This window comes from Hemitrygon akajei, chromosome 2 (genome assembly GCF_048418815.1).
Source record: "Hemitrygon akajei chromosome 2, sHemAka1.3, whole genome shotgun sequence".
Classification (NCBI taxonomy): Eukaryota; Metazoa; Chordata; class Chondrichthyes; order Myliobatiformes; family Dasyatidae; genus Hemitrygon; species Hemitrygon akajei.
Genome location: NC_133125.1, coordinates 161,833,757 through 161,861,372, shown reverse-complemented (window position 1 = coordinate 161,861,372; position 27,616 = coordinate 161,833,757). Strand labels below are relative to the sequence as shown.

The 27,616-nt window shown below is 45.6% G+C and overlaps 1 protein-coding gene and 1 non-coding gene across 2 annotated transcripts in view; both read left to right on the top strand.

Moving 5' to 3' along the window:
• LOC140717414 (uncharacterized) overlaps positions 1-18,653 on the top strand; it is a 37,708-nt gene extending 19,055 nt beyond the window's left edge. Inside the window, exons 5-12 of the mRNA XM_073030966.1 lie at positions 43-303; positions 3,558-3,674; positions 5,715-5,819; positions 7,001-7,099; positions 7,198-7,278; positions 14,309-14,407; positions 15,706-15,743; positions 17,063-18,653. Of these exons, the coding sequence (XP_072887067.1) occupies positions 43-303; positions 3,558-3,674; positions 5,715-5,819; positions 7,001-7,099; positions 7,198-7,278; positions 14,309-14,407; positions 15,706-15,743; positions 17,063-17,137 (875 nt within the window). The 3' untranslated portion in view covers positions 17,138-18,653. The remainder of the gene's footprint in view (positions 1-42; positions 304-3,557; positions 3,675-5,714; positions 5,820-7,000; positions 7,100-7,197; positions 7,279-14,308; positions 14,408-15,705; positions 15,744-17,062) is intronic.
• Positions 8,382-8,545, top strand: LOC140722780 (U1 spliceosomal RNA). Its single transcript, XR_012097746.1, has one exon. It is a non-coding gene; the product is annotated as a U1 spliceosomal RNA (small nuclear RNA).
• Positions 18,654-27,616: the final 8,963 nt, after the last annotated feature.

The window sequence follows — 27,616 nt, the reverse complement described above, 5'->3', positions numbered from 1 at the left end:
TTGAGATATTTTAACTGACTTGTCTGTATTTTTCCCCATTAGATAAACTCTCAGCAGTTTCTTTGAGGAGTAACTCCAGCTCCCTGGGTGATACCATCAAGCTCAGCTGCAACGTCAGTGGATACCCTCATCAGTATCAGTGGCGGAAAGACGGAGGGGGGATCAACCCACGTCACCAGCTCGTGAAGGGAAACGGAGTCCTCGTCATCCCAGGGGCCTCGAGTGATGACTGTGGAACGTACACCTGTATTGCAACGAATCCTGTCAGCTCCATCCAGATAAGTTACAGCCTGACTATTTACGGTGAGTTTGACTTGTGACTGACATTTTGAGAGTAAACGTTACGTTGGCACCCAGCCATTGCAAGCTCACTGTGACAGTAGGAGCAGCCAAGCCAGAACTGGAGTTGAAATTGAAAAGATTGACAGAGTGAAGGAGGAAAGCTGCCTTCCTTTGGCTGGGATGTCATTGGGGAACAACTGTTAACCAGAGGCTGTCCTTTGAAGAGTGTAAAGATCAGTCTGGGGGTATCCTGCCTCCTACGCCATTCGAGGTTCTTGTGCTCAATACAATACCTGGGAATAGTGCACCAGCTGTGACATTGTCTAACAGCTTGTCTCCTTTATCAGAGTCATAAAGCACTACAGCACAGCCTGTCTGGTTCATGCCAAGCTGTTACTCTGCCAAGACCCATCGACTATAGCCATCCACTTACCCAAACTTCACTTACATTTAGAAATCAACCCTCTCCCTCCATTTGCCAATTCCGTTAACAGCCTGTTCCACACTCTCTCCACCCTCTGAGTGAAGAAGTTCCCCCTCAAGCTCTCCTTCAACATTTCACCTTTCACCTTTATCCCATGACCTTTAGTTCTAATCTCACCCAATCTCAGTGAAAAAGCCGCCTTGCATTTATCTGCTCGATACCCCTCAAAATTTTTTATACCTCTATCAAATCCCCCCTCATTCTCCTATATGCTAGGGAATAATGTCCTAACGTATTCAGTCTTTCTCTATAACTCAGGATCTCAAGAAATGACACCGTTTTGTAAATTTTCTCTGTACTCTTTCAATCTTAATATTATCTTTCCTGAGGGTAGGGGAGCAGAATTAATTATAACTGATTCAAACTGGAAGTTTCCCTACATGGTTTCAGGTTAAGATTAGTTAACTGTTTAGTTTCACAGGTTTTGTCTATATTATGAAACACCTATGCTTTGTCTGCTGTGAAAGGCAGGATCTTTTGGTGACCACCTATTTCAATTTGACTTCCCATTCCCATTCTGACATGTCTGTCCATGGCCTCCTCTACTGGTGTGATGAGGCTGAAGGAGCAACACCTCAAATTATGTCTAAATAGTCTCCAGACTGAGGGCATGAACATTTATTTCTCCAACTTCTCATTATTTCTTCCTCTCCCTCCTTATTCTTTTTGCTCCCCCCACTGTCTTGTGAGAATCAAGATCATGAAATTTGTTGTTTTGCGGCAGCAGTACATTGCAATACCTAAAAAAACAAAATCACAGTAACTATTTATGGTGTGTTTGACTTGTGATTGACATTTTGGGAGTATATGTGATGTCCTCCTATGTTCATAGTACATAGTGCAGAAAGTGAGGGGGGAAAGTAGTGAGGTAGTGTTCATCGGTTCAATGTCCATTCAGAAGTCGGATGGCAGAGAGGAAGAAGCTGTTTCTGAGTCTTTGAGTGTGTGCCTTTAGGCTTCCTGATGGTAGCAATGAGAACAAGGCATGTCCTGGGTGATGGGGGTCCTTAATAATGATGCCACCTTTTTGAGGCATTGAAGATGTCCTGGATGCTGGGGAGGCTCGTGTCCCTGATGGAGCTGACTGTTTTCTGCAGCTTATTCCAATCCTGTGCGGTGCCCACCCAACCACCAGGCAGTGATTCTAGCTTCTGCCCCTTCCATTCCAGTGCTGAGGAAGGGTCTCACTCTGCAACTGTTTTCTCCCCTCTGTAGGTGCTGTCGAATCCGGTCGGTTCCTCCAGCCTCTTGGGTGTGTTCCTATGGATTTCCATCATCTGCAGAATTTCTCTGCTGACCTTTATTTTCATAACTCCTTAGTTTACTTTCAAACCCCACAAGCTACCCTCTGATATTACCCACTCTTGGTGAACCTCAGTGAGTTCTTCTCTGACTCCCTGACTCAGAGCATTCCCGTGGTTCATCTCCAAGGTTACTGCTGCTGGGCAACATACATTTCTTCAAATATTCCCAAATATCGATTACTTATTGCCTTCACCAGAGTGCTTATTTAGATTTGTAATCTATCATATAGGACTTTTCCATAAGATGTCAGGTCCCAAACATCCCCATCTGCTTGTCCTGTCTTCCTGAGAGCTCGCAGTGGAGTGGGAACGATGGGAGAGTCCGCAGGATCTCAGCTCTGTTCTCAACCGAGGGTGACCAGGTGTCAGCCTGACTGACTTTCACTAGGGCCCTTTGCACTGGGGTTCTTAACGGCAAGCAGATTATTCTCTTAAACCCTGAATCTCTCTGGTTGCTACACGCTTCTGCCCATCTTGTCCATGCTGACCATGGTGCTTGACTGGTGCTCCATCAAACCTTGCTCCCTCCTCCACTGCCGACAAAATCAGAATCGGCTCTCTGAACACTGATGTATGCTGTGAGTTTTGTTGTATTGTGGCAGCAGTACAGCGCAAGACATAAAAAAAAATCAAAGTTACAGTAAATAAACAACTAAATATTGTGAGGGAGGAGCAGCGATGGTAGTGTTCATGGGTTCACGGACCATTCAGAGATCTGGTGGTGGAGGAGAAGAAAATATTCCTAAAACATCAAGTGAGGGACTTCAGCCTCCTCTATCTCCTACCCAAAGGAAGTAATGAGAAGGGATCATGTCCCGGATGGTGCAGGTCCTTAACGATGGATGCTACCTTCTTGAGATATTTTGTCTATTGTGTTCACTTCAGCCACATTTCCGGATGAAGTTGAGTTTCTGGAGAGGGCAGTTGATGTATCTGGGCCTCTGCTTGAGTGAGGTCAGAAGAATGAGGGGAGTTCTCATTGAAACCAACCCAACATAAAAGGCCTGAAGAGAGTGGACCTTTAATTTTCCAGCATCTGCACATTTTCTTGTGTTTGTAGTTAATCAGAATGGTAGTAATTTCATTTGTTCATTATGTGGTGCATCGTACGATGTCAGTGATCATGGTCTTTCCATGACCATGATTGCTCTTGGCAATTTTTTCTGCCGAAGTGATTTGCCATTGCATTCTTCAGGGCAGTGTCTTTACAAGATGGGTGACCCCAGACATTATCAATATTCTTCAGAGATCTCCTGCCTGGCGTCGGTGGTTGCATAACTAGGACTTGTGATATCCATCACCTGCTCCCATGGTTTCACACGACCCTGAACGGGGGTTAAGCAGGTGCTACACCTTGCCCAGGGTGACCTGCAGGCTAGCGGAGGAAGGAATGCCCAAAAAGTCAGCTGTTTACTCTTTTCCATAGCTGCAGATTGGGGTCTTGTTTAATTAACTTTTTTTTAATGCTTATTTTTTTTAACTTGCAGGTATTCCCCCAGATCAGATTATGGTCATTATGCTTGGGACAGCAGGTCTGTTGTTCTTTGGAGTGAATGTCCTTGGATCAATTGCATTCTGTACCTATAAGTGCATGTCAGAGCAAGGTATGTGGCAATGTTCAAATCCAATCTAAAATGTAAACTGGTGGTACCTCTGTAAGGTTTCGCTTATTGATGTCAACCTTCTAGGAAAAGCAAATGATTTGGCAGATGGACAATTCAGCCTCACCTTCTCCCTTGTCCCTGTGGAATCCAGAGATGGCTATGGAGGCCAAGTCTTTAGGTGTTTTTAAAGTGGAAGTTGATAGGCTTTTGATTATTAAGGTTACAGCAGAGTGGAGGAGAATGGGGTTGGGAAGGATAATGAAACAGCCATGCAGGAATGTTGGAGCAGACTCAATGGGCCAAATGGTTTAATACTTTTCCTATATCTTTTGGTATTGTGTCATTTAACTGCTCTACCTTCCTGTGCTGTTGTGAAGTTTGCTAGTGATCAAAGCTCAGTAGGTGGAGGTTAGACAGAAGGGGCGATGCTAACAGACTGGAAAGTAGAAGGGGACATAACAGTGGTAAAATCATTGGCAAAATGGAGCGGCTTTGACCCAGACAGTAAGCTGGGTCTTCAGTCAGCTTGCTGGAGCTGCAGTGAGATTTTCGGACTTGTTCATTTTGGGTCCCAGGGAACACAGTTGAGGTTTACCATGGGGAACAGCCATGGTATAGGGTGGTAATGGTTTCAGAGGGGATCATCACATCTGAGAAGGGTCTGAATTAGCATTCAAAGCAGGAACTGCGGAGCTGAATTTGTACTTGCAGTGGGGAAGAGTAGAACATAGAATATAGCACAGTACAGACCCTTCAGCCCAAGATGTTGTACCGACTTTTTAACCTACCCCTAGATCAATCTCACTCTTCCCTCCTGCACAACCCTCCATTTTTCGCATCCATATGCCTATCTATGAGTCTTTAAATGTCCCTAATGTTATTGCCTCCAACACCATCTCTGGCAGTATGTTTCATACACTGTGACTGTGTTTGTTGTCCACTCTGTCTACCCCTCTTATCATCTTATACACTCCTATCAAATCTCCTGTCATCCAAAGGAAAACCCCTAGCTTACTCTTACGATGTGTTCCCAAATCCAAACAGCACCCTGGCAAATCTCCTCTGCATCCTCTCTAAAGCTTCCATTTCCTTCCTATAATGAGATGACCAAAACTGAACACAATGTCCAAGTGTGGTCTAACAAGTGTTTTATAGAGCTGCACTGTTGTCTTGCACCTCTTGAACTCCTACCCCCTTCTACCAAAGGCCAACACACCATCCACCTTTCTTAACCACCCTATTGATTATTTTGGAGGGGGTGTTGGCCAATAAAAGGAGTGGAGTTTCGAGGGAATACAGGTTGGAGTGGAGAGTAAAAAGAGGAGGCGATTCTGCACCATTCAAAGTTCAAAGTAAAAGTTATTATCAGAGAACACGCATGTCACCACATATGGCCCTGAGATCTTTTTACCTGTGGGCATACTCAGCAAATCTATAGAACAGTAACTGTAAACAGGATGAATAGACAACAAACTGTGCAAATGCAAATGTATATAAATAAATGGCAATAATGAGAGCATGAAATAACAAGAGTCATTGACTGTGGGAACACAAGGAATAGAATGAGTGTAGTTGAAGATGAATGCTGCTTTTCTATGGCAATGTTTCATGCAGATGTTGTTACGAGGATCACCCCTTGGAATAATGATCAGTGAGGCATTGAGAATATGTATTTACCAACAAGTAACTTCTATTCGCTCAACTAACAAAAGCACGTGGGTTCACAAACTAACTACCTGTATGCACTGCAGTAGAATACCATACCCTCCATGAACAGTTAATGAAGAGAAAGTGACTGTCCAGGAAAGGTGTCAGTGAGCCCTCTCATTGGTGTTCCAGTGTCCAAACATTTCTGAATTGGGTGGGAACACAGTCTCACCTCCAGCCGGATCCAGCATTGGATCACCCAAACTGTACCTGCCATGCATCCTGTAGACCTGTTATGGGGCAGAGCACTGAAGATTTAATTCAGGTGTCCTGTACTTCTGTTACAGGGCAGGGCTGACTGCACATTTAATGCTTGTGTTCATTCCTCTGCAGAATCTCGAGGGAAACTCTATCTCTTCTTAATGTGGATGATTTCCTGGCACATTCCGTCTCTCCTTGTCATTCAGTTGGCACTCATTTCCTGGAGTATTGTTGGAGGTAGGTGCAGGGCTCTTGATGAGAAACATGACAATGGGTTCCTGATGGGTGTATGGAAGTTCAAAGAATGGGGCTGGTGGGCTTAGATGAAAGACAGAGATCAGAGCCCCAGTGAGTATGAAGGGAATGTGGGAAATAGGGATCCAGTGAGTTTAGAGGGAATGAGGTGATTGGAAACCAGGTAGGTTTAGAGCAGGGGTCCCCAACCTGGGATCCAGTGACCCCTCGGTTAAAGGTAGGGGTTACATGGCATCAAAAAGATTGAGAACTCCTTGTTTAGAGGGAACATGGTGATGAAAGATCTGGGGGATTCAAGAAATGAGGCGGAGTGGAACAGGACTGCTGTGGATTTGGAGCAAACATGGATAATGGGCAACCAATGGAATTAGAGGGAATGGGGATCCGGTTGGTTTACAGGGAATGGTGAGGGATACGTGACAGAAGGATGGGTTTTAGAAAGCGAGGCTCCACTTCACGGGACACAGAACAATGCACGTGGAAGCTGGGGGTGGGAGGGAAGGGTTCTACCTGGACTCCTGTCCCATCAGAAAGGGTTGACACTGTTATCACAAGGGCCAGAAAATGGTGTGCAACTTAGTGAGCCAATTCTGCAGTTACTGGAAATCCAGAGTAGCACACACAAAATGCTGGAGGAACTCAGCTGATCAGGAACTGCTGATGCAAAGGAAAAAGAGGCGATGTTTCAGGCTGAGTCCCTTCTTCCGAGATGGGTTAATTTTGGACGATTGAGATGATAGATTGGTGAAGAGAGTTTCAGGAAATATCAGGGCCTGGTAAATAACTAGATTAGGAGCGAGTTGGAAAAGATGGGTGAGCAAAACATAAGAGCAGGAAAGCTGCTTATGGTGAGTGGCTCAAATATTCTTCAGGGAAAAGCGAAGGGAACACAGGAACGAATCACAAGCTGAGGGACGGTGAAAAGCAAAGCTTGCCCTGCATTTGTTCATTCAAATCAGATCATTATGCATCGAGCAGAACACGGTTAACAAAACAGGATGCAGAATAAAATGTAACAAGAAGAGAAGGAAGTGCAGAGCCGGTAGACAATAAGGTGCAAGGTCATAACAAGATAGAACGGGAGGTCATCTTGTCCCTCCTGTATCTTATTCTGTTAAGTACCATGAGATCTCCCGCCTAACAGTTGTTACATCTCTCTCCAGGTATTGTCACTCTACCAATAATTATTTTATTCGCTGCATCTCTCCTGCTGTTGTTCATGCCTGTACTAGGAAAGATTAACAGCGGCCTGGGACATTGTGGTAAGCTGCAGATTATTTATTGTGATAAAACAAAAAAAATGTTGGTGTCAGCAATGAAACAGTGTCCTCTAAATCCTTGCACCGTCTGTCGTTGACAGTTTCCGTGGCTGTACCGCTTAGTGGACTTGTTATGATCTGCTTATCCAATTACATCCTGAAGGAAAAGTTTCACCAGTTAAGTAAGTTCACCCTCATTACCATTCCTACCGATGAAAACCACAGCATTCACATCTGGGTAATGCGGGAAATAGGGATCCGGTGGGTTTAGCAATGGGGTGGTGTTCTTTGACCCACTATATCTCTGCATATTATTTGTCCCCGCGTGGACCACGAGATTTAGATCACCACTGGGCTCAGAGATCCCTTCATACCAATCCATGGGTTTAGACACCATCTCCAATTCCTGCAGCAGGTTACCAGTCCCAGGTCCCAGCCCAAGAGCAAGGTGAATGACTTGGGAATCGCTGGTTGATTCATCAGTCTGTCGTCACCTGTTTACCCTGCCTTCCCCTCTGCCACAGACAAATGAGATTTTATTGAGATTTAAGACCCCAGTTTTAGCTGGAATAGAATCATCTTGAAGTGTTTTTAAAGTCAATTCTGGGTGGAACCCAGAACAGCAAGTGTAAAATAGTCCATTTCCGGAATGAAACTTCAACAGGCTGTCTTCACAAGAGAGTTCATACGCACACTCTCCAGCTTGGAGGCTGCCCTCTAAACCCTGGCTCTGTGTCAGCTGAGCTCAGATTGAGATAAACCTGTGGCCTCCGGCCATACAGGACAAGGTGGGACTGCAGAGGCTGGGAGCGGACGGGAGCTGTTGGAACTCGGACAGCCGGGCATCATCTATGGAGGGGAATACATGCAGGATTTCTGAGGGGTCCCGGGCTGAAACGTCGACTGTTTATTCCCGTGCATAGATGTTGTCAGATGTGCTGAGTTCCTCCAGCATTTTGTGTGTGCTGCTCAAGTTTTTCAGCCTCTAGTGCAGAATCCCTTGTATTTGCTGTTGTGAATGGAACACCGATATCTGGCGGGCAGTTTTGGAACGGCAAGGCGACTTCCATTTAAGGAAGATATGCAGATAAGGGTGTAAAGAAGACAAGAAATGTTGAAAAATAACACTGGTTAGGAAAGAGTCGAAGGGTAAAATGTGAAGCTATATTGTCCTTCTAGGCCATCTGTGGTTAAGATGAAACAAAGTAGGGTTTGCAATTGTGACTCGTATTGATGTTAAGGCGAGGTGCGTGTGGCTGGCTAGATGTGCGGGAGGGTAGAAAGCATACTTACCTGGCAGGGAAGCGTCGGTGATCAGGAGGGTTGAGGATCCAGGACAAGGCTATCCCATTGCACTCCGGGTGTGCTGACGCCTGCGATATCCCCAAATGCGGGATACTTGACTGCATAATTTGTGGTAGTGGGGGACTGTGTTCGCGCTCTCCCCGATTCAAAAAAAATAGAGCTGGTCTGTGGACATTAGTCTGTTTGTAACTACTTTGCTATCCACTAATTTACGTTACTGCTGCTGCTACGGGTAAAAGCGTAATAGGCCTATCAGTGGTGTAAGGTACTCCTTCCCTCTGCTAGCCTTCTTGCACCCTTGGCCAAAGCTGATCCTCCCCCACCCTGATCAAGATTAGAAAGAGTTTTAGAGGTTAATTAGGCCATTCAGCTCACTGGGCCATGGGCAGCAACTCTGCATATCACTAGCAATGCACACAAAATGTTGGGGGAAACTCGGCAGGCCAGGCAGCAGCTATGGAAAAGAGTACAGTTGACGTTTTGGGCCAAGAATCGTATCACAAGTCATGGCTTTGCAACCACTGACACCAGGCAGACAATCTCGGAAACTGGCTGGAAGCCCACAAAGAGTTTATTTGTCACATATGCTGGGAAAGCATTAGATTATGATTCTTTTTACATCTTGGCTGCATTCCAATGGCAATGGCAAACCACTTCTCTAGAAAAATTTCCCAAGAACAATTATGGTGATGGATGGAGAAAAGAAAAAGAACAACAGCGTGAAGGAGGTATTAATGGAAGGCCATCATCACACATGTCATATGACACGCACCATGATAACTTCTCCCTTGCAACCCCATTCTCCTGCCTTCTCTTTGTGACCTTTAACATTCTGCCTAATTAAGAACGTATCATATGAACATTGAAAACCTACAGCACAACACAGGCCCTTCGGCCCACAAAGCCATGCCAAACATGTCCCTACCTAGGCTTACCCATAACCCTCTATTTTTCTAAACTCCATGTTCATCCACCAGGAGTCTCTTAAAAGACCCGATCGTTTTCGCCTCCACCACCGCTGCCACCGGCAGCCCATTCACCACTCTTTGCTTAAAAAAATCTTCCTCCTGACATCTCCTCTGTTCCTACACCCTGAAACTATGCCGTCTCGTGCTAGCCATTTCAGCCCTGGGAATAAGCCTCTGACTATCCACACGATCAATACCTCTCATCATCTTGTATACCTCTATCAGGTCACCTCTAACCCTCCGTCGCTCCAAGGAGAATAGGCATGCTCCCCAATGTAAGCAATGACCTTGTAAATCTCCTCTGCACCCTTTCTATGGTTTCCACCTCCTTCCTGTAGTGAGGAGACCAGAATTGAGCACTGTACTCCAAGTCGGGTCTGATCAGGGTCGTATATAGCTGTAACATTACCTCTCAGCTCTTAAACTCAATCCCACAATTCATGAAGGCCAATGCACCGTATGACTTCTTAACCACAGAATCAACCTGCACAGCAGCTTTGAGTGTCCTATGGATTCAGGCCCCAAGATCCCCCTGATCCTCCACACTGCCAAGAGACTTACCATTAATACAATATCCGGCCATCATATTTGACCTACCAAAATGAACCATATCACACTTACACAACACTAAATTGCTGGTGGAATGCAGCAGGCCAGGCAGAATCTATGGGAAGAAGTACAGTCAACATTTCGGGTCGAGACCTTTCGTCAGGACAAACTGAAAACAGATAGTAAGAGATTTGAAAGTGGGAGGGGGAGGGGGAGACCCGAAATGACAGAGAAGACAGGAGGTGGGGGGAGGGATGAAGCTAAGAGCTGGGAAGTTGATTGGCAAAAGCGATACAAGGCTGGAGAAAGGGGAGTATCATAGGGCGGAAGGCCTGGGGTAAGAAGGGGACGAGGGGCATTAACGGAAGTTAGAGAAATCAATGGTCATGCCATCAGGTTGGAGGCTACACAGACGGAATCTAAGGTGCTTTTCCTTCAACCTGAGTGTGGCTTCATCTCGAACACTAAATTCCACCAGCAATTTAGTGTTGTGTTCTTGAATTTCCAGCATCTGCAGATTTTCTCTAGTTTACACCTCACACTTATCTGGGTTGAACTCCATCTGCCACTTCTCAGCCCAGTTTTGCATCCTATCTCTGTCCCTCTGACAGCCCTCCACACTATCCACAATGCCCCCAACCTTTTGTGTCATAAGTAAAATTACTAAACTATCCCTCCACTTCCTCATCCAGGTCATTTATAAAAATCACACAGAGTAGGGGTCCCAGAATAGATCCCTGAGGCACTCCACTGGTCACCGACCTCCAGGCAGATTATGACCTGTCTACAAGCACTTCTGTGGGCAAGCAAAGCAATGTCCATCCCATGCCTCCTTACTTTCTCAATAAGACCATAAGACATTGGAGCAGAATTAGGCCATTTGGTGCATCGAGTCTGCTCCACCATTTACTCATGGCAGATCCTTTTCTCCCCTCCTCAGCCCCACTCCCTGATGCCATGTCCAATCAAAAACCTATCAAGCTCTGCCTTAAATACACCCAATGACCTGGCCTCTTACAGCTTCCTGTGGTAACAAATTCCATAAATTTACTGCCCTCTGGCTAAAGAATTTCTCCACATCTCTGTAATGGACACCCCTTTATCCCAAGTCTGTGTCCTCTTGACCTAGACTCCCCAACATGCTTTCCACATCTACTCTCGCTGGGCCTTTCAACATCCAAAAGGTTTCAATGAGATCCCCCTTCAGCCTTCTAAATTCCAGCTAGAACAGACCCAAAGCTATCAAACATTCTTCGTATGTAACCCTTTCATTCCCAGAATCATCCTTGTGAACCTCCTCTGAACCCTCTCCAATGCCAGCTCATCTTTTCTGATATAAGGAGCCCAAAACTGTTCACAATACTCAATGTGAGGCCTCACTGGTGCCTTATAAAGCCTCAGCATCACATCCCTACTCTTGTATTCTAGACCTCTTGAAATGAATGCTAACATTGCATTTGCCTTCCTCACCACCGACTACCTGCAAGTTTACCTTTAGGGTGTTCTGCACAAAGAGTCCCAAGTCCATTTGCATCTCTGATTTTCAAATTTTCTCCCCATTTAGAAAACAGTATGCACATTTATTTCTCTACCAAAGTTTATGACCATGCAATTTCCAACATTGTATTTCATTTGCCATTTTCTTGCCCATTCTCCTACTCTGTCCAAGGCCTTCTGCATCCTATCTGTTTCCTCAACACTACCTGGCAATCTTCCTACCATCTGCAAACTTGGCAACAAAGTCATCTATACCATCGTTTAAATCATTGATATACAGCATAAAAAGCTGTCCCAACACCGACCCTTGCGGAAACCACTCGTCACTGGCAGCTAACCAAAAAAAGCATCTTTTCTTCCCATGCACTGACTCATACCAATCAGCCAACACTCTAATCATACCAGTAACTTTCCTGTAATACCATGAGCTTGTAACTTGGAAAGCAGACTCATGTGGCACCTTGTCATCCACTGCATCCCTTTTATCTATCCTACTTGTAAACTCCTCAAAGCATTCCAACAGGTTTATCAGGCAAGATTTCCCCTTAAGGAAACCATGCTGATTTTGTCCTATCTTGTCCTGTGCCACCAAGTACTCCATAACATCGTCCTTAACAATTGATTCCAACATCTTCCCAACCACTGAGGTCAGGCTGACTATCAACCTCACTTAACATCGACAGGGTTCAACATAGCATCCTTTTCCAGAACTTCTTTGCAAAGCATAGTCCATGCAGAGATGGGTGATCGCCTCACACTCATCACAGTCCTGAGGGATTGGAATGAGAACCCTGCAGCATAGAGATGATCTGATAGGGAGAGGCTCCTTGCTCTAGCAGCCAAGTGAGGTGTTGATGTGTGCTGAGCTCAGGCAGAGAAGCGTTCTGCCAGACACACGTGATTTAGCCTCTCTTGCCAGGACAATACTCTCATCCCAGGAATTAATCTGCCTCCAATTAGATCACGTCCAGTGCTATGATCTCCTGACTTAGGTAAGGGCAATAGAACACTTTTTCTTCATTTCCTCTGGGATCACAGAACACTGCAGCACAGGAACAGGCCCTTCAGCCCATCTAGTCCCTGCCAAACTGTTATTCTACCTCATAACCTGCACCTCGATCATATCCATGTTCTTACCCCAACCTTCTCTTAAATGTTGAAATTGAACCTGCATCCACCACTTCCTCTGGTAGCTCCTTCCACTCTCTCACCACCCTCCTGCTGAAGACGTTCCTCCTCAGGTTCCCCTTAAATATTTCAGCTCTCACCCTTAACCTGTGACCTCCAACTTGAATTTCACTCTCCCTCATAATTTTGTGTACCTCTGTCAAATCTCCCCTCACTCTCCTACACTGCAGGGAAGAAAGTCCTAACCTATAACTCGGGCCCTCAAGGCCTTACAACGATCTTGTAAATGTTCTTGGCACTCTTTCAGTCTCTCTTATAGGTAGGTAGGTAGGTGACCAGAACTGCACACAGTACTCCAAATTAGGCAGGCCTCACCAGCATTTTGTACAACTGCTGTACTCAACCATTTAATACATGACCACCGATGCACCAAGGCTGACACCAATCCTGATCTAAATACCTCTGCAATCTCCTCTGCTCCGAGGAAAGCACTTTACTCAATCTCGCCCCTGCAGTCATTTTACTGAATGCCGACTGCTCCCCTCCCAAAGCCCTGCCGTCATTGCTGAAATCCGGACCCATCGCCCGGTTGTAGTCAAGCCAGTGTTTTCTAAATGCTCATTAGGTGTCCCCTTTCCTGTACTCTCTGTCTATATTGATAAAGCCCAGTATCTCAAATACAGTCCGGCGTGCAACACTTGTCACAGTCTTCCAATCAGAAGCATGTCTTTCCACCGGCATCTACTGCCTCCTGTTAACAGGCCAATGCTGGAATCCAGTTTGACAGCTTTCTTCAGATCCTGCTGCATGTGCCTTAACCTCCTGATCAGTGGGTCAAAAGACTCAGTTATGCTCTTATCTCTTATGGTCTGCAACAGCATGAATCAGGACCCACCAGCTTGGTTAGCCTCATCAGTAAGTAAAGCAGATTCTGTTTGCCGGTGGAATGAGGCACCAGATCCTCTGTCTCTGGGCTGATCCAGACTTAGAGAAGAGAGAGCAGCAGAGGGTGGGAGGAGTGGAGGGAGGAAGAGAAGGGGGACGAGGTGGAAATGAGAGATATTATTATTATTGGCCCCTATCCCAGATTCACCCACTGCCACACAATTCCCCATCTCTCTCCTGCTCTGCCCCTACCTTTGGGTTTCCCTTTCTCCCTCTAATCAATTTCTTCTTCTCTCTCTGCTCCGCCTCTCCTCCTCCTCACCACATCTCCGCCCCAGTCCAATTTCCTTTCTCCCTACCCTTTCAGTCAAACCCTCAGCCCATCTCTCTCTCCCTCTCCTCTCTTGCCTCTCCCCCACCATCCCTTTGCCTCTGCTTGTCCCCGACACTCCACTTCTCCCCGTGCTCCATTTCCTAATCTCTGCCCCGAACAATTCCCAACTCCTTCCCCAGTATCCCTTTCTCCCTTCCCCACCGGCACATCCCATTCGCTCTCCTTTTTCTGATTCCTTCTCTCCCAGTCTCCCCTGCTCCTCTCCCCTCCTCCCTCCCATGTCCACCTCACTACCCATCCCTCTACCCTTATCCCTCCTTCATCATTATCATTTTCCGTGCACACAATTGATGTGTTACAAATGTTAACATGCTGATTTCCAGTTGGGTTTTCCATGCATGTTAATTGTGTATATTTCCTTCTGCTAACTTTAGTCCTGTTGTATATTTGTAAGTTTTACAGTATTAAAGCTGATGTTAAAATTGAGTGTCTTTGGGGATACTTGGCATGAACCCATTCAGTGAGCCCTCTCTTATACACTTTCAGATAAAGGTTGTCACAGCCGCACTCTGACCTGGGGCACGTTCCTCGCATCAACAGCTGTGATTGGATTGATTCACTCCGTGTTCTTTGCAGTGTGTCACTGTGAGTATCAAATGCACCAAAGCTTTCAGCCATTCGATCACAGTCTAAAGAACTCAGTCACAGTGAAAACTTAGCACGGTTTCTCGTTTCTCACCGACACTTCAGTTTCTGAAAGGGAGAGAGTCGTGGGGAAATCTCCAACACGTTTCTCCGTCTGTCTGTCTCTCTTCCTTACTCCGTCTCTCCCTGTCTCTGCCTCTTGCTCAATCTCACTGTCTGTCTGTCCCTCTCTTTCTGTCTCTCTCCATTTCTCACTTGCTCACTCATTTCCACCCCTCTCTACCTCCTTCCTGGCTGTTTCCTTTCATTCAGGAAGTACTTTCACCCAGATCTGTGGGGTTCTGCTGAAAAAGTGATTGGTTTATTGTTGTCACATGTACTGAGAGTGAGAAACCTGTGCTGTACAATGTTCATTCAGATCACATTATTATTTTTAATCAGCTTTATTTCTTGCATCCTTCACATGCACGAGGAGTAAAAATCTTTAATCCAGAGGTCCCGTCAGCACTCACTGTTCAAACTCAGCTGTGAGGAGAAGCTCCACCAAAATAGACCGAAATAAGAGCAAACAAGAGTTAAACATTATTTTATTGAGGCTGGAATTTAAGTGGAGAGAGGGAAGGGGTGGGAAGAGGGGAGGAGAGGGGTGGGAAGGTGAGAGATTGAGGAAGGAGAGGAGAGGGGTGGGAAGTGGGAGAGAGGTGGAGGGAGAGTAGGATAAAGGATGTGTTATGTTAAGAATCCATACTGTCTCTCTGTCTGTTCATTTTAAACGTTTGGGACCTTGTGGATCATGTGTGGAAGGACTGATTGTTGTAGATCTGCTGCAGCACAGATCCAGGGAATGATAGTAAATGGGAATGAGATAACAGATCTGTGCAAAGCCTCGGTTTCCAAAGACCAGTAACATGAAGGCGGCTCCCAGTGCAGGTCAGGGGCCTATATCCCGATTCCGTGGCGTCAGAGCACAGGGGTTCCCATCAGTAAAAATCACAGTCCGAGGGAGCAGAATTTCCCTGTGGGAGACACCTCGGGTGGTTACTGTGGGTAACACGGCTCTTCCAGTGATGGTTTAACTTTCTGTACTATCTGACCTGGGAGCTTCTCCAGTCTGTAATCCAGAGGTCCCGTCAGCACTCACTGTTCAAACTCAGCTGTGAGGAGAAGCTCCACCAAAATAGACTGAAATAAGAGCAAACTAAAATTAAAAATTATTTTATTGAGGCTGGAATTTAAGTGTAAATAATCTGGCAATATTCTGTATTTATAATTTATGAAAGATATTTTGTTCATTATAGATCATCGAAACAAGGCACAGACAGGAGACAGTAAACAGGTAATTTTTATAATAATAATTTCTCCTGCTTTTTAGTGTGGTGTTCCAAGCATGGTTTGATAAGTTCACTGATACCCCCTCCCTCTCTTACACTCACATGTTCACACTGTCCATAAAATCCTCTCACAGTCTCCTACACACTGTTGCACGCAGAGAAAACCTTTAGGGTCATTTTCGGCAATTGTACAAAACGTGATTGGAATTTGCATAATCATAATTTCTCTTACTGTTTCATTGCTTCTATGTCTGGGCATATTCTCCACATAAATTATGGACATTAATTATCCTTACCACCCCACCCCACCCCACTGCTACCCCCCAGTCTGGAGTTGCACAGTGTGGCTGGTTTGGTGTCCTCGTTTTGCATCATTTATTCAGTCCAACTTGCTGCCTCTGTGGTCTGTGTCACCGTGGTTTGAGTCTGAATGTTCATCATCAGGTAATCTGCACCCTCATTGTGGGCAATATAAGGATGGAGGGGCAGGTGGTACTGAGGAAGCAGGGAGTCTGCAGAGGACTTGGAGAGATTGGGAGAGTGGGAAAAGAGGGGCAGATGGGATATAGTGTTGGGAAATGTATGGTCATGCACTTTGGCAGAAGAAATAAAGATGCAGATGATTTTCTAAAGAGGTGGAAAATTCAAAAATACAAGATGCAAAAGGACTCGGGAGTGCCTAAAGGATAACTTTCAGGTTGAGTCGGTGGTGAGGAGGTAAATACAATGATGGCATTCATTTCGAGAGGACGAGAATATAAAAATAAGATTGTAATTCTTAGGCATTGGTCAGACCACATTTGGAATATTGGGTGAGCAGTTTCGGGCCTCTTATCTAAGGAAGGATGTGCTGACGGTGGAGAGGGACCAGAGAGGTTCAAAAGAATAATCCTGGAAACGAAAGGGTTAACAACGGAAGAGCATTTGATGACTCTTGGCCTGGACTCACTGGAGTTCAGATAATTGAGGGGGGGATCTCGTTGAAACTTATAGAATGTTCAGAAACCTAGATAGAGTGGATGTGGAGAGGAGGTTTCTACAGTGAGAGAGAGTAGGACCAGAGGGCACAGTATCAGAACACAAGGATGTCCCTTTAGAACAGAGAAGAGGAGGGATTTCTTTAGGCAAAGGGTAGGGAATCTGTGGAATTCATTGCTGCAGACAGTTTGGTAAATTTAAAGTGGAATTTGATAGGTTCTAGGTTAGTAAGGGTATCAAAGGTTATGGGGAGGAGGCAGGAGAATGGGGTTGAGAGGGATAATAAATGGAGGCTTAAATTTTGCCCCTATGTCTTACGGTAACAATTGCAATTTGTCTATTCCAGCTGATTGGGGAAACGCATGACCTGGAAACTGAATCAAGTTATGAAGTTGAATCCAAGAAGGCTCTGGTTGTTTAGGCTGGACACAACAGTCTTCACTTGCTGATCTGAGAGGATGATGTTCTCTGTTTTCCTGCTATTAACTCAAGCTTGAAATACTTGATGTTGTCAGTTTTGAGTAAGCTTATCCTGGGTGAAGGGAATATTGCAAACAGTGTCTTTTCTTGGCTTCCAGAGAGAAACTTTCAGTCTGACAATCCAGCACCACTGTCCTTAATGCTGGAATGATAGGTCTAGATTCCATGAAGGAATAAAGGGGCTCACCCACCCCAGCATCCCATTCACCCAGAGGGTACAGGGACTCACAGCCGGCAGTCTTCCAGGAATAATGTTGACGGAGTGTGCACCCCACCAACACAAGCCTGCTCAACCTTCACAAGTTGGAATGAAGAAGTCTGAGGTGATGGAACCGTAATGTACACAATTATTAAAGAGATGCAGATAGGGTAAACAACCCAAATATTTCTTTTCCCCAAGATAGTAATGTCAAAAGCAAGATGGTATGGGTGGAGCTGAAGATTTTCACAGACAGGGTGGATGATATAACAAGATCATAAGGAATAGGAGCAGGAGTAGGCCATCCGGCCCATCGGGCCTGCCCGGCCACTCAATAAGATCATGGTTGATCTGTCCGTAAATTCAGCTCCATCTACCTGCCTTTTCTACATAACCCTTAATTCCCCTACTGTGTAAAAATCTATCTAACTGTATGGTAAATTTATTTAGTGATGTTATGGGTCCACAGTTTCGATTCCGGTGGATATCACATGATATTAGTTTTGTTTACTAAGTGTGATGTATCTATAGTCTTGTTTGCTGGAAGCTTGTAGTTTCGATTCTTGGGACGTCACATAGTTCACTGGGAATTCATGACTTTGTTTCTGTGAGAGTCACGTGATGACGTATCCGCAATGGTATAAAAGAGTCACAGTCGTTTCGTGGGCAGTGGTTCGTTGGAGTCGCTCGGTAAGGGGTCAATGGGAAGAGAGTGAGAGTGAAGATTGCAGGCTTCGAATGAACCCAAAGGATTGTGGTTAGTCGGCAGCACGCTGTGCATTTCGAAAGTGGCTGACGTTTCATAAAATCCCTACGTAAATTGTGGCACACACTTCTGGTTAACCCCTGCATGGTCTTGGGTGTTGTGTGGAGACCATTTCGGCGAAAGGGGCATTCCCTGTCAGTGACTCTGTGAAATCTCACTCTTTTTGGACTCTTCGAAAAAGCACCCCGCGGCTGCAAACTTTGGCAACTGTTTCTTCGAGGTCACCTCTCTGCTGTATTGTGAATCGACAAGATCGACTCTCGTGTATCGTGAACACACAAATCTCTCCTCTCACACATTTCATGAATCTCCATGACAGTTTAAATTGACACTCTAAGACTGTGCTTGAGTAAGACTTTAAGAATTGTTTCTAAGTTTGATTCTTTAGGAGCTATAGACGCATAATACCGTAAACTTCTGTTTAAGATAGCCGTTCATTTAATGTTCTATATTTCTGCATAAATGTTAATAAATTTAGTTGTTTTGCAATAATTCCCCAACTCCGTTCTACATTTATTGTTGTTGGTCCATAACAGTGAAGAAGCCTCAACTGCTTCCTTGGGCAGAGAATTCCACAGATTCACCACTCTCTGGGAAAAACAGTTTCTCCTAATCTCTGTCCTAAATCTTTTCCCCTGAATCTTGAGGCAATGTCCCCTAGTTCTAGTCTCACCTACCAATAGAAACAACTTTCCTACTTTTATCGTATCTAGCCCTTTCAAAATTTTGTATGTTTCTATAAGATCCCCTCTCATTCTTCTGAATTCCAGAGTATAGTCCCAGATGACTCAATCTCTCCTCATAGGTTAACCCCTTCATCCCTGGAATCAACCTGGTGAACCTTCTCTGCAATGCCTCCAAAGCCAGTATACCCTTCCTCACACGAAGTAATCTGCAGATGCTAGAAATTCAAGCAACACCCACAAAATGCTGGTGGAATGCAGCAGGCCAGGCAGCATCTATAGGGAGAAGCACTGCCGACATTTCGGGCTGAGACCCTTCGTCAGGACTAACTGACAGAAAAGATAGTAAGAGATTTGAAAGTAGGAGGGGGAGTGGGGGAAATGCGAAATGATAGGAGAAGACCAGAGGGGGTGGGCTGAAGCTAAGAGCTGGAAAGGTGATTGGCACAAGGGATACAGAGCTGGAGAAGGGAAAGGATCATGGAATGGGAGGCCTAGGGAGAAAGAAAGGGGGAAGGGAGCACGAGAGGGAGATGGAGAACAGGCAGAGTGATGGGCAGAGAGAGATAAAAAGGGGGCGAAGGGGGAAGAATAAATAAATCAGGGATGGGGTAAGAAGGGGTGGAGAGGCATTAATGGAAGTTAGAGAAGTCAATGTTCATGCCATCAGGTTGGAGGCTACCCAGACGGTATATAAGGTGTTGTTCCTCCAACCTGAGTGTGGCTTCATCTTGACAGTAGAGGAGGCCAGGAATGGACATATCAGAATGGGAATGGGACATGGAATTAAAATGTGTGGCCACTGGGAGATCCTGCTTTCTCTGGCGGACAGAGCATAGGTGTTCAGCGAAACGGTCTCCCAGTCTGCGTCAGGTCTCACCAATATATAGAAGGCTACACCAGGAGCACCGGACGCAGTATACCACACCAGCCGACTCACAGGTGAAGTGTCGCCTCACCTGGAAGGACTGTCTGGGGCCCTGAATGGTGGTGAGGGAGGAAGTACAAGGGCAGGTGTAGCACTTGTTCCGCTTGCAAGGATACGTGCCAGGAGGGAGATCGGTGGGAAGGGATGGGAGGGGGAACGAATGGATAAGGGAGTCGTGTAGGGAGCGATCTCTGCGGAAAGCGGAGGGGGGAGGGAAAGATGCGCTTGGTAGTGGGATCCTGTTGGAGGTGATAGAAGTTACGGAGAATTATACGTTGGACTCAGAGGCTGGACGGGTGGTAGGTGAGGACAAGTGGAACCCTATCCCAAGTGGGGTGGCGTGCGGATGGGGTGAGGGTAGATGTGCGTGAATTGGGAGAGATGCGTTTGAGAGCAGAGTTGATGGTGGAGGAAGGGAAGCCCCTTTGCTTAAAAAAGGAAGACATCTCCCTCATCCTGGAATGAAAAGCCTCATCCTGAGAGAAGATGTGGTGGAGATGGAGGAATTGCAAGAAGGGGACGGAATTTTTGCAAGAGACAGGGTGGGAAGAGGAATAGTCCAGACAGCTGTGAGAGTCTGTAGGCTTATAGTAGATATCAGTAGATAAGCTGTCTCCAGAGATGGAGACAGAAAGATCACGAAAGGGGAGGGAGGTTTCGGAAATGGACCAGGTAAATTTGAGGGCAGGGTGGAAGTTGGAGGCAAAGTTAATGAAGTCAACGAGCTCAGCATGTGTGCAGGAGGCAGTGCCAATGTAGTCATTAATGTAGCGAAGGAAAAGTGGGGGACGGATACCCCTATAAGCTTGGAACAAAGCCAACAAAAGGACAGGCATAACTGGGACCCATGCGGGTGCCCATGGCTACACCTTTGGTTTGGAGGAAGTGGGAGGAGCCAAAGGAGAAATGATTGAGAATAAGGACTAATTCTGCTAGACAGAGGAGAGTGGTGGTAGTGGGGAACTGGTTAGGTCTGGAATCCAAAAAGAAGCGGAATGCTTTGAGACCTTCCTGGTGGGGGATGGAGGTATTTAGGGACTGGACGTCCATGGTGAAAATAAGGCGGTGGGGGACAGGGAACTTAAAATCAATGAAAAAAATTCAGAGCATGAGAAGTGTCACGAACATAGGTGGGAAGGGATTGAACAAGGGGGGATAAAATAGTGTCGAGTTATGCAGAAATGAGTTCGGTGGGGCAAGAGCAAGCTGAGACAATGGGTCTACCTGGACAGGCAGGTTTGTGGATCTTGGGTAGGAGGTAGAAACGGGAAGTGCGGGGTGTGGGAACTATGAGGGTTGGTGGCAGTGGATGGGAGATCCCCAGAACCGATAAGGTTGGTGATGGTGTGGGAGACAGTTGCCTAGTGCTCCTTAGTGGGGACATGACAGCGGGGTAAATAAGAGGAGGTATCGGCGAGTTGTCACTGTGCCTCGGCCAGGTAGAGGTCAGTACGCCAGACTACAACAGCGCCCCCCTTATCAGCAGGTTTAATAGTGAGGTTGGGATTGGTGCGGAGGGAGTGGAGAGTAGAGCATTCAGAAGGAGTGAGGTTAGAAGTGGAACAAGGTGTGGTGAAGTCGAGACAATAGACAGTAGGTGCAGGAGTAGGCCATTCGCCCCTTCTAGCCAGCACTGCCATTCACTGTGATCATGGCTGATCATACACAATCAGTACCCTGTTCCTGCCCTCTCCCCATATCCCTTGACCCTGCTATCTATAAGAGCTCTATCTAACGGTTGATGTCCCGTTGGCAGTTAGCAATTAAGAGATCCAGAGCAGGCAGAAGACCAGGGCAGGGTTTACATGAAGAGGAGGAGGGTTGAAGACAGGAGGAGGGGGTCATCGGTGGGGGTGGCAGAGTCCTTGTCGAAGAAGCAGGCTCGGAGACGGAGCCGGCAGAAGAAGAGTTCAGCGTCATGGCGTACACGGAACTCGCTGAAGTGTGGGCAAGGGGGGACAAAAGTGAGGCCCTTACTGAGGAACAAGCACTCTGCCTCAGAGAGTTGAAGGTTGGATGGAATGGAGGCTGGTGGTGTCGGTGGATAGGTGAGGGTTGGGGTGAGAGGAAGATGGATCTTCTGAGGGCCCAGGAGCTGATGATGGGATCTGAGGGAGAGGGGATTGCCGAGTGGTGGTGGGGGAAGGGAAGACGGGAGTCACAATCACAGCATGTGAAGATCCGGCCTGGAGTTCAAAGCTGGAGTCCCAGTTGGAGGCTGCGCAATCGCTTTGAAGGTGTCCATGGTCGTTGCAACCCACATTGATGGCGCAGGAGTCCGGGTTTTGAATATGCTTGGGTTGCTGGGGTAGCCCAGATCGACGGCCGGGGCAACGATCCTTCCTCAAGAATGGCGACTGGAACTGCACACAATACTCCAGGTGCGGCCTCACCAGAACCCTGTATAGTTGCAGCATGACCGCCCTGCTCTTGAATTCAATCCCTCCAGCAATGAAGGCCAAGTGTCCATCTGCTTTCTTAATAATCTGTTGTACCCGCAAGCTAACTTTTTGCCATTCATGAAAAAGCACTCCAAGTCCCTCTACACAACAGCATGCTGCAATCTTTCACCATTTAAATAATAATCTGCTCTTCTTTTATTCCTTCCAAAGTGGATGATCTCACATTTACCAATGTTGTATTCCATCTGCCATACCTTGGCCCACTCACTTAACCTATCTTTATCCCTCTGCAGACTCTCCACATCCTCTGTACAATTTGCTTTTCCACTCAGTTTAGTGTCATCAGCAAATTTTGCTACACTACACTCAGTTCCCTCTTCCAAATCATCAGTGTAAATGGTAAACAGCTGGGAGTTCATCAGAGGTCAATTCCGACATCATCTGCAAGGGGTCTGTGGAATATCTGGGTTTTCCCCAAGTGCTCCTGTTTCCTCCCAAAGTCCAAAGACATATGGGTAGGTTAACTGGTCATTGTAAATTATCCTGCGATCAGGTCAGGTTTAAATTGGAGTTGTCAGTGGTTTCTGGGTCAGCGAGGCTCAAAGGGCTGGAAGGGCCTATTTCGTGTTGCGTCACTAAATAAATAAATCTCTGGACTGGCTCTCAAGTTCACGACACTCTGACTCAGAGCTGAGTGTGCTGCCCATTGAGCTACAGGTAACCGGATCCCGTCTGATCTGTATTACTGAAAGAAGAAAGGGGCTCAATTTGCTGTTGCTGGTTTGTTATGTTGCTGTTGATATTGTTGCTGGTGTTAGTCATAGAACACTACAGCACAGAAACAGGCCCATCAGCTCATCCAGTCAATGCAAGGCCATTAATCTGCCTAGTCCCATCGACCTGCACCCGGATCATGGCCTTTCTATGTACCTAACCAAATCTTTCTTAAATGCTGAAATCGAAACCACATCCACCAGTTGTGCTGGCAGCTCCTTCTACACTGTCACCATCCTGAGTGCAGATGCTCCCCCTCCTGTTCACCTTAAACATTTTATCTTTTACCCTTAACCTGTGACTTCTAGCTGCCATCTCACTAAACCTAAGTGGAAAAAGCCTGCTTTCATTTACCCGATCTAAAGTCCTAACCTATTCAACCTTTTCCTATAACTCAGGTCCTCAAGTCCCAGCAACATCCTTGTAAATTTTCTCTGTACTCTTTCAATCTTATTACACAGTCGGCACAACATTCTGGGCCAAAGGGCCTGTAATGTACTGTAGGTTTCTATGCTCTATCTTTCCTGTAGGGAGGTGACCAAAACAGCACACAATACTTCAAATTAGGCCTCACCAATGTCTTATACAACTTCAACATAACATCCCATCTTCTGTACTCAATACATTGATTTATGAAGGCCAATGTGCCAAAAGTTTTATTTATGACCCTATCTGCCTGTAACACCACTTTCAAAGTATTATGGACCCATATAATGCCCTCCTGCTCACCATACAAGATCTACCCGGGTCAGTCTTCCCAAAGTAAACACCTCACATTTGTCTCCATTATATTCTATCTGCCATTTTTTCAGCCCATTTTCCACCTGGTCCAGATCCTGCAAGCTTTGATAGTCTTCCTTGCTGTCCACTACACCATAGTCTTGGTGTCATATGCAAATTTGCTGTTCCAGTTCACCACATTAGCCAGATTGTTGATATAGATGACAAACAATGATGGACGCAGCTCCAATCCCTGCGGCACTCCATTAGTCACAGTCAGACTCAACCATCATACAACCATTCTCTTAGCTTTTCCTGCGAAGCCAATGACTAATCCAATATACTACCTTATCACGAATTCCAAGCAACTGAATTTTTCTTGACCAACCGTCCATGTAGGACCTTGTCAAATGCCTGACAACATTCTCTTCATCAATATTTCTGGTATCTTTCTCAAAAACTCTGTGTGATTGGTTAGACATGACTACCATGCACAAAGCCATGTTGACTATTCCTAATCAGTCCTTTATCTATACAAATACTTATAAGCATATCCTGTCCTTTAAAATACCTTCCAAGTACTTTCCCAATATTGATGCTAGATTCACCAGCCTATAATTTCCTGATTTATTCTTAGAGTCTTTCTTAAACAAACAAACATCAGCCATACTCCAACCCTCCAGTTCTCCACCCATGGATGAAGATGTTTTAAGTATCTCTGCTAGGGCCTCTGCAGTTTCTGTACTAGTCTCCACAGGGTCCGATGCAACATCAACGCCCTGGGGATCTATTCATCCTAACTTGCCTCGGGACAGCAAACACCTCCTCATCTGTAATCTGCAAATGGTCCATGACCTCACTAGACTCTGTGGTTCTTTAAGCTGGGGGAGGTCATGGGGATAAGCTCCCACTACCTGTTAAATGGTTTCAATGGTGTGCGTCTCAACCAGCCTCTGAGAAACAAGTCCAGCTCTTGGCCTTCACGTGTGGCTTAGCTACTAATCCCAGCAGAACTGATTCTACTGACAGGAGGAGAAAAGGCGGGTTACTGGTGTCTTAAAACTAGTTGCTTCAGGCAGATGGGGCGGTCAGCTGTGGTTGGCAGCTCACTTAGGAAAACACTGATCTCAAATCTTCATTTCTTTGTTGCTATACCCACTCATGGGGAAAGGTTCGAGAGTAAACTTTGAAGAAAAGTCCGGAGCTGGAGTCCCTAAGGCAGTCCTTCACTGAGTTCAACGCTGAATGGCATCTCCTGCGATGTCGCTGGTACCGAACTGCAGGTCTCGGTCTTTCCTTTGGATTCATCAGCTCCGTGGAGAATGGGCAACAACCTGTTCTCCATATCACACTGCCTTGTGTACCATGTAGACAGCTGGGATGCAGTATCCATGGTTGACAGTGGCCAGTGGAGGGCCTCAGTTACTATCTGTGTCCATCTCCTGTGTAAATGCAGATAAACTGCTTTATCCCTGGAGGCTGAATTTCTGTCCTCAGGAACCACTGATCTCTTTGCCTCATCTCACAGTTTGCCCAGTGCTTGGCCTTAAACTTGAGGGTCACATCAGTTCCCTTGCAAAAAGAGTATATCCTCCATGTGTGTTGTTGTGCACCAGTCTGTCCAGGTTCCTCCGAGCCACTGGGGCAGTCTTGCTCTCCTTTCCCACCATTTTGGCTTCCAGCCACGATGTGGAGACACTCCCCAGAGGCTGTAAGGATACAGCTGGAAGCTGTCGACCTCTTTTCAAAGACTGGCTCCCAACATGGTCCTGTGACCAAGCAGCTGTGAGATCTTACAAAAGGTGCTTTATTTTTGTTCACAGAGGCTACTTAATTGACAACATTTGTAAATACACAAAATAAAAAAACATTAATATCTTACCTCACTAGTTTTAATATAGGCAATGACACCTGAGAACCAAGAAAGAGCCAAAATGTGTCAAACTTCATGTGTTTGCATTGACCCCTGCTCACTTGAAAACTTCGAAAGAACTTTATTCCGTTGTTTTGTTGTTCAATTATGCAGGTGTATTTCCATCTTTAAACATAGAACATAGAACAGTGGGGAAACAAGCCATTCGGCCCACAGTGTGATGCCAAACCACTTAAAAAGCCAACCAAAAACATCCAAACACTATGTTAGAAACCACATTTTTTAATAACCCTTTTATAGATTTGTACTTTTTAAGGAACTCGTGTATTTTTCACACTCACTGGCAGAAAGCGATATAGCAGCTAAACTAACAGCTTTTCATCTTCAAAATGCTGTAGGCTGTCAAAGTTAATGTTGACAGTAATCTTTTCCACAGATCCTGCCCAGTCTGCTGATGTCCTCCAGCAGTTTGTGTGTGTTGCTTGGATTTCCAGCATCTGCAGATTTTCTCTCGTTTATTACTTTTCTGATTTTTAATTGACAAAGTATTACCATGTGATGTATTTGTTTTAAATATGTAGCCTATTAATTAATTCATCACCATTCAAGTTATTTTTTAATCTTATTTTTAAATGATAGATTGTTCAGAAGTACCATTTCTTTTATATCTTTATTCCTTTGTCTCACACCCCTCAGCATTAATTCCCCTCTTAGCATCATTTCTCAGCTCATTATTTAGTTTGTTTGTATCTGTGTGTTGGTTTGTACGTTAAAATAAATTAAAACTTTGAAATTCAGACTGCTCGCCATTCTTGACTCCTAGAAGAACTCTTAGTATCAGAAATTAAACAGAGATTTAACAACTAACCCCTCCTAACTACACAATGTCCATATCCCTCCATCTTCCTTACATCCATCAGCCTATCCAAACATTATCAGACATTTCATCCCTGTATAATTAAATCGAATAAGTATCTTGCTTTTGAGTGTGTGATAATTCTTCAGTCGGGTTGACAAGGTGATGTCATGGTGCCAGATCCAGGAGACACAAGCGATACTACAATCTGGAGCAGAAAACCACCAGGACTGAAGCAGGTTCATAACTGGAAACATCGATCGGCCCCTTTTCCTCCGCACATACTTCAGCAGCTGAAACATTGCTGGGTCCAGGATCTCAATGAACTGATTGGTAGGAGGTCTGGGAGGGGAGTTGACTGGACTGGAGAGGGAATAGGTTGTAGGGAAGTAAATGGGAAAGGGAGGAGATAGGGGAGCAGACATACAGATATTTAAAGATTGATGAACCCCCTCCATGACAATGAATTCCAGAGATTCACCGCCTTCTGGCTGAAGATATTTGTCCTGATCTCAGTTTTAAAGGAGTGTCCCTTTATTCTGTGCCTGTGCCTTCAGATCCTTAGCTCTCCCACTGATGGAAACATCCTCCTCATATCCACTCTTTCCGGGCCCTTCAGTGTCACCTGCTTTGGTGGAGTTCATACAGGGTTAAAGTTTGAATCTCCCATCCCTTCACTGAGGCAGTACTTACGTCATATTAGGGAATGTTAGAGAGACCACACCTAGAGCATGGTGCCTCCAATGTTTTAAAAAAATGAAGATATACAGGTGTTGGAAGGAGGTAGAAGATGTTCACAAGACTACTTCCTAGAATGGAAGTGTTGTTCCACTATAAATCTCTAAGTAAATTGGATCTGTGTTGTTTGGTGTTTAGACGAATGTGGGGTGATCTTGTATGGGATCCTAACTTTTTTATTTCCTAATTTCTTTAGCCAGAGGGTGGTAAATCTGTGGAATTCATCGTGAAGAGGCCAAATCATTGGTTATATTTAAAGCGGAGGGTGATAGGCTCTTGTTCAGTAAGGACATCAAAGGTTGCAGGGAGGCGGGGGAGAGGAGGACGGGAGAATTCATTTGACAGGGAAAATGATCGTATGGTGGAGCAGGCTTGATGGGCAGAATGGCCTAATTCTTCTCTAGGTCCTATGATCCAAGGAGGTAGGACAAGGTAATGGTGAGATGTTTCCACCAATGGGAGAGCCTCAATGAGGCACATA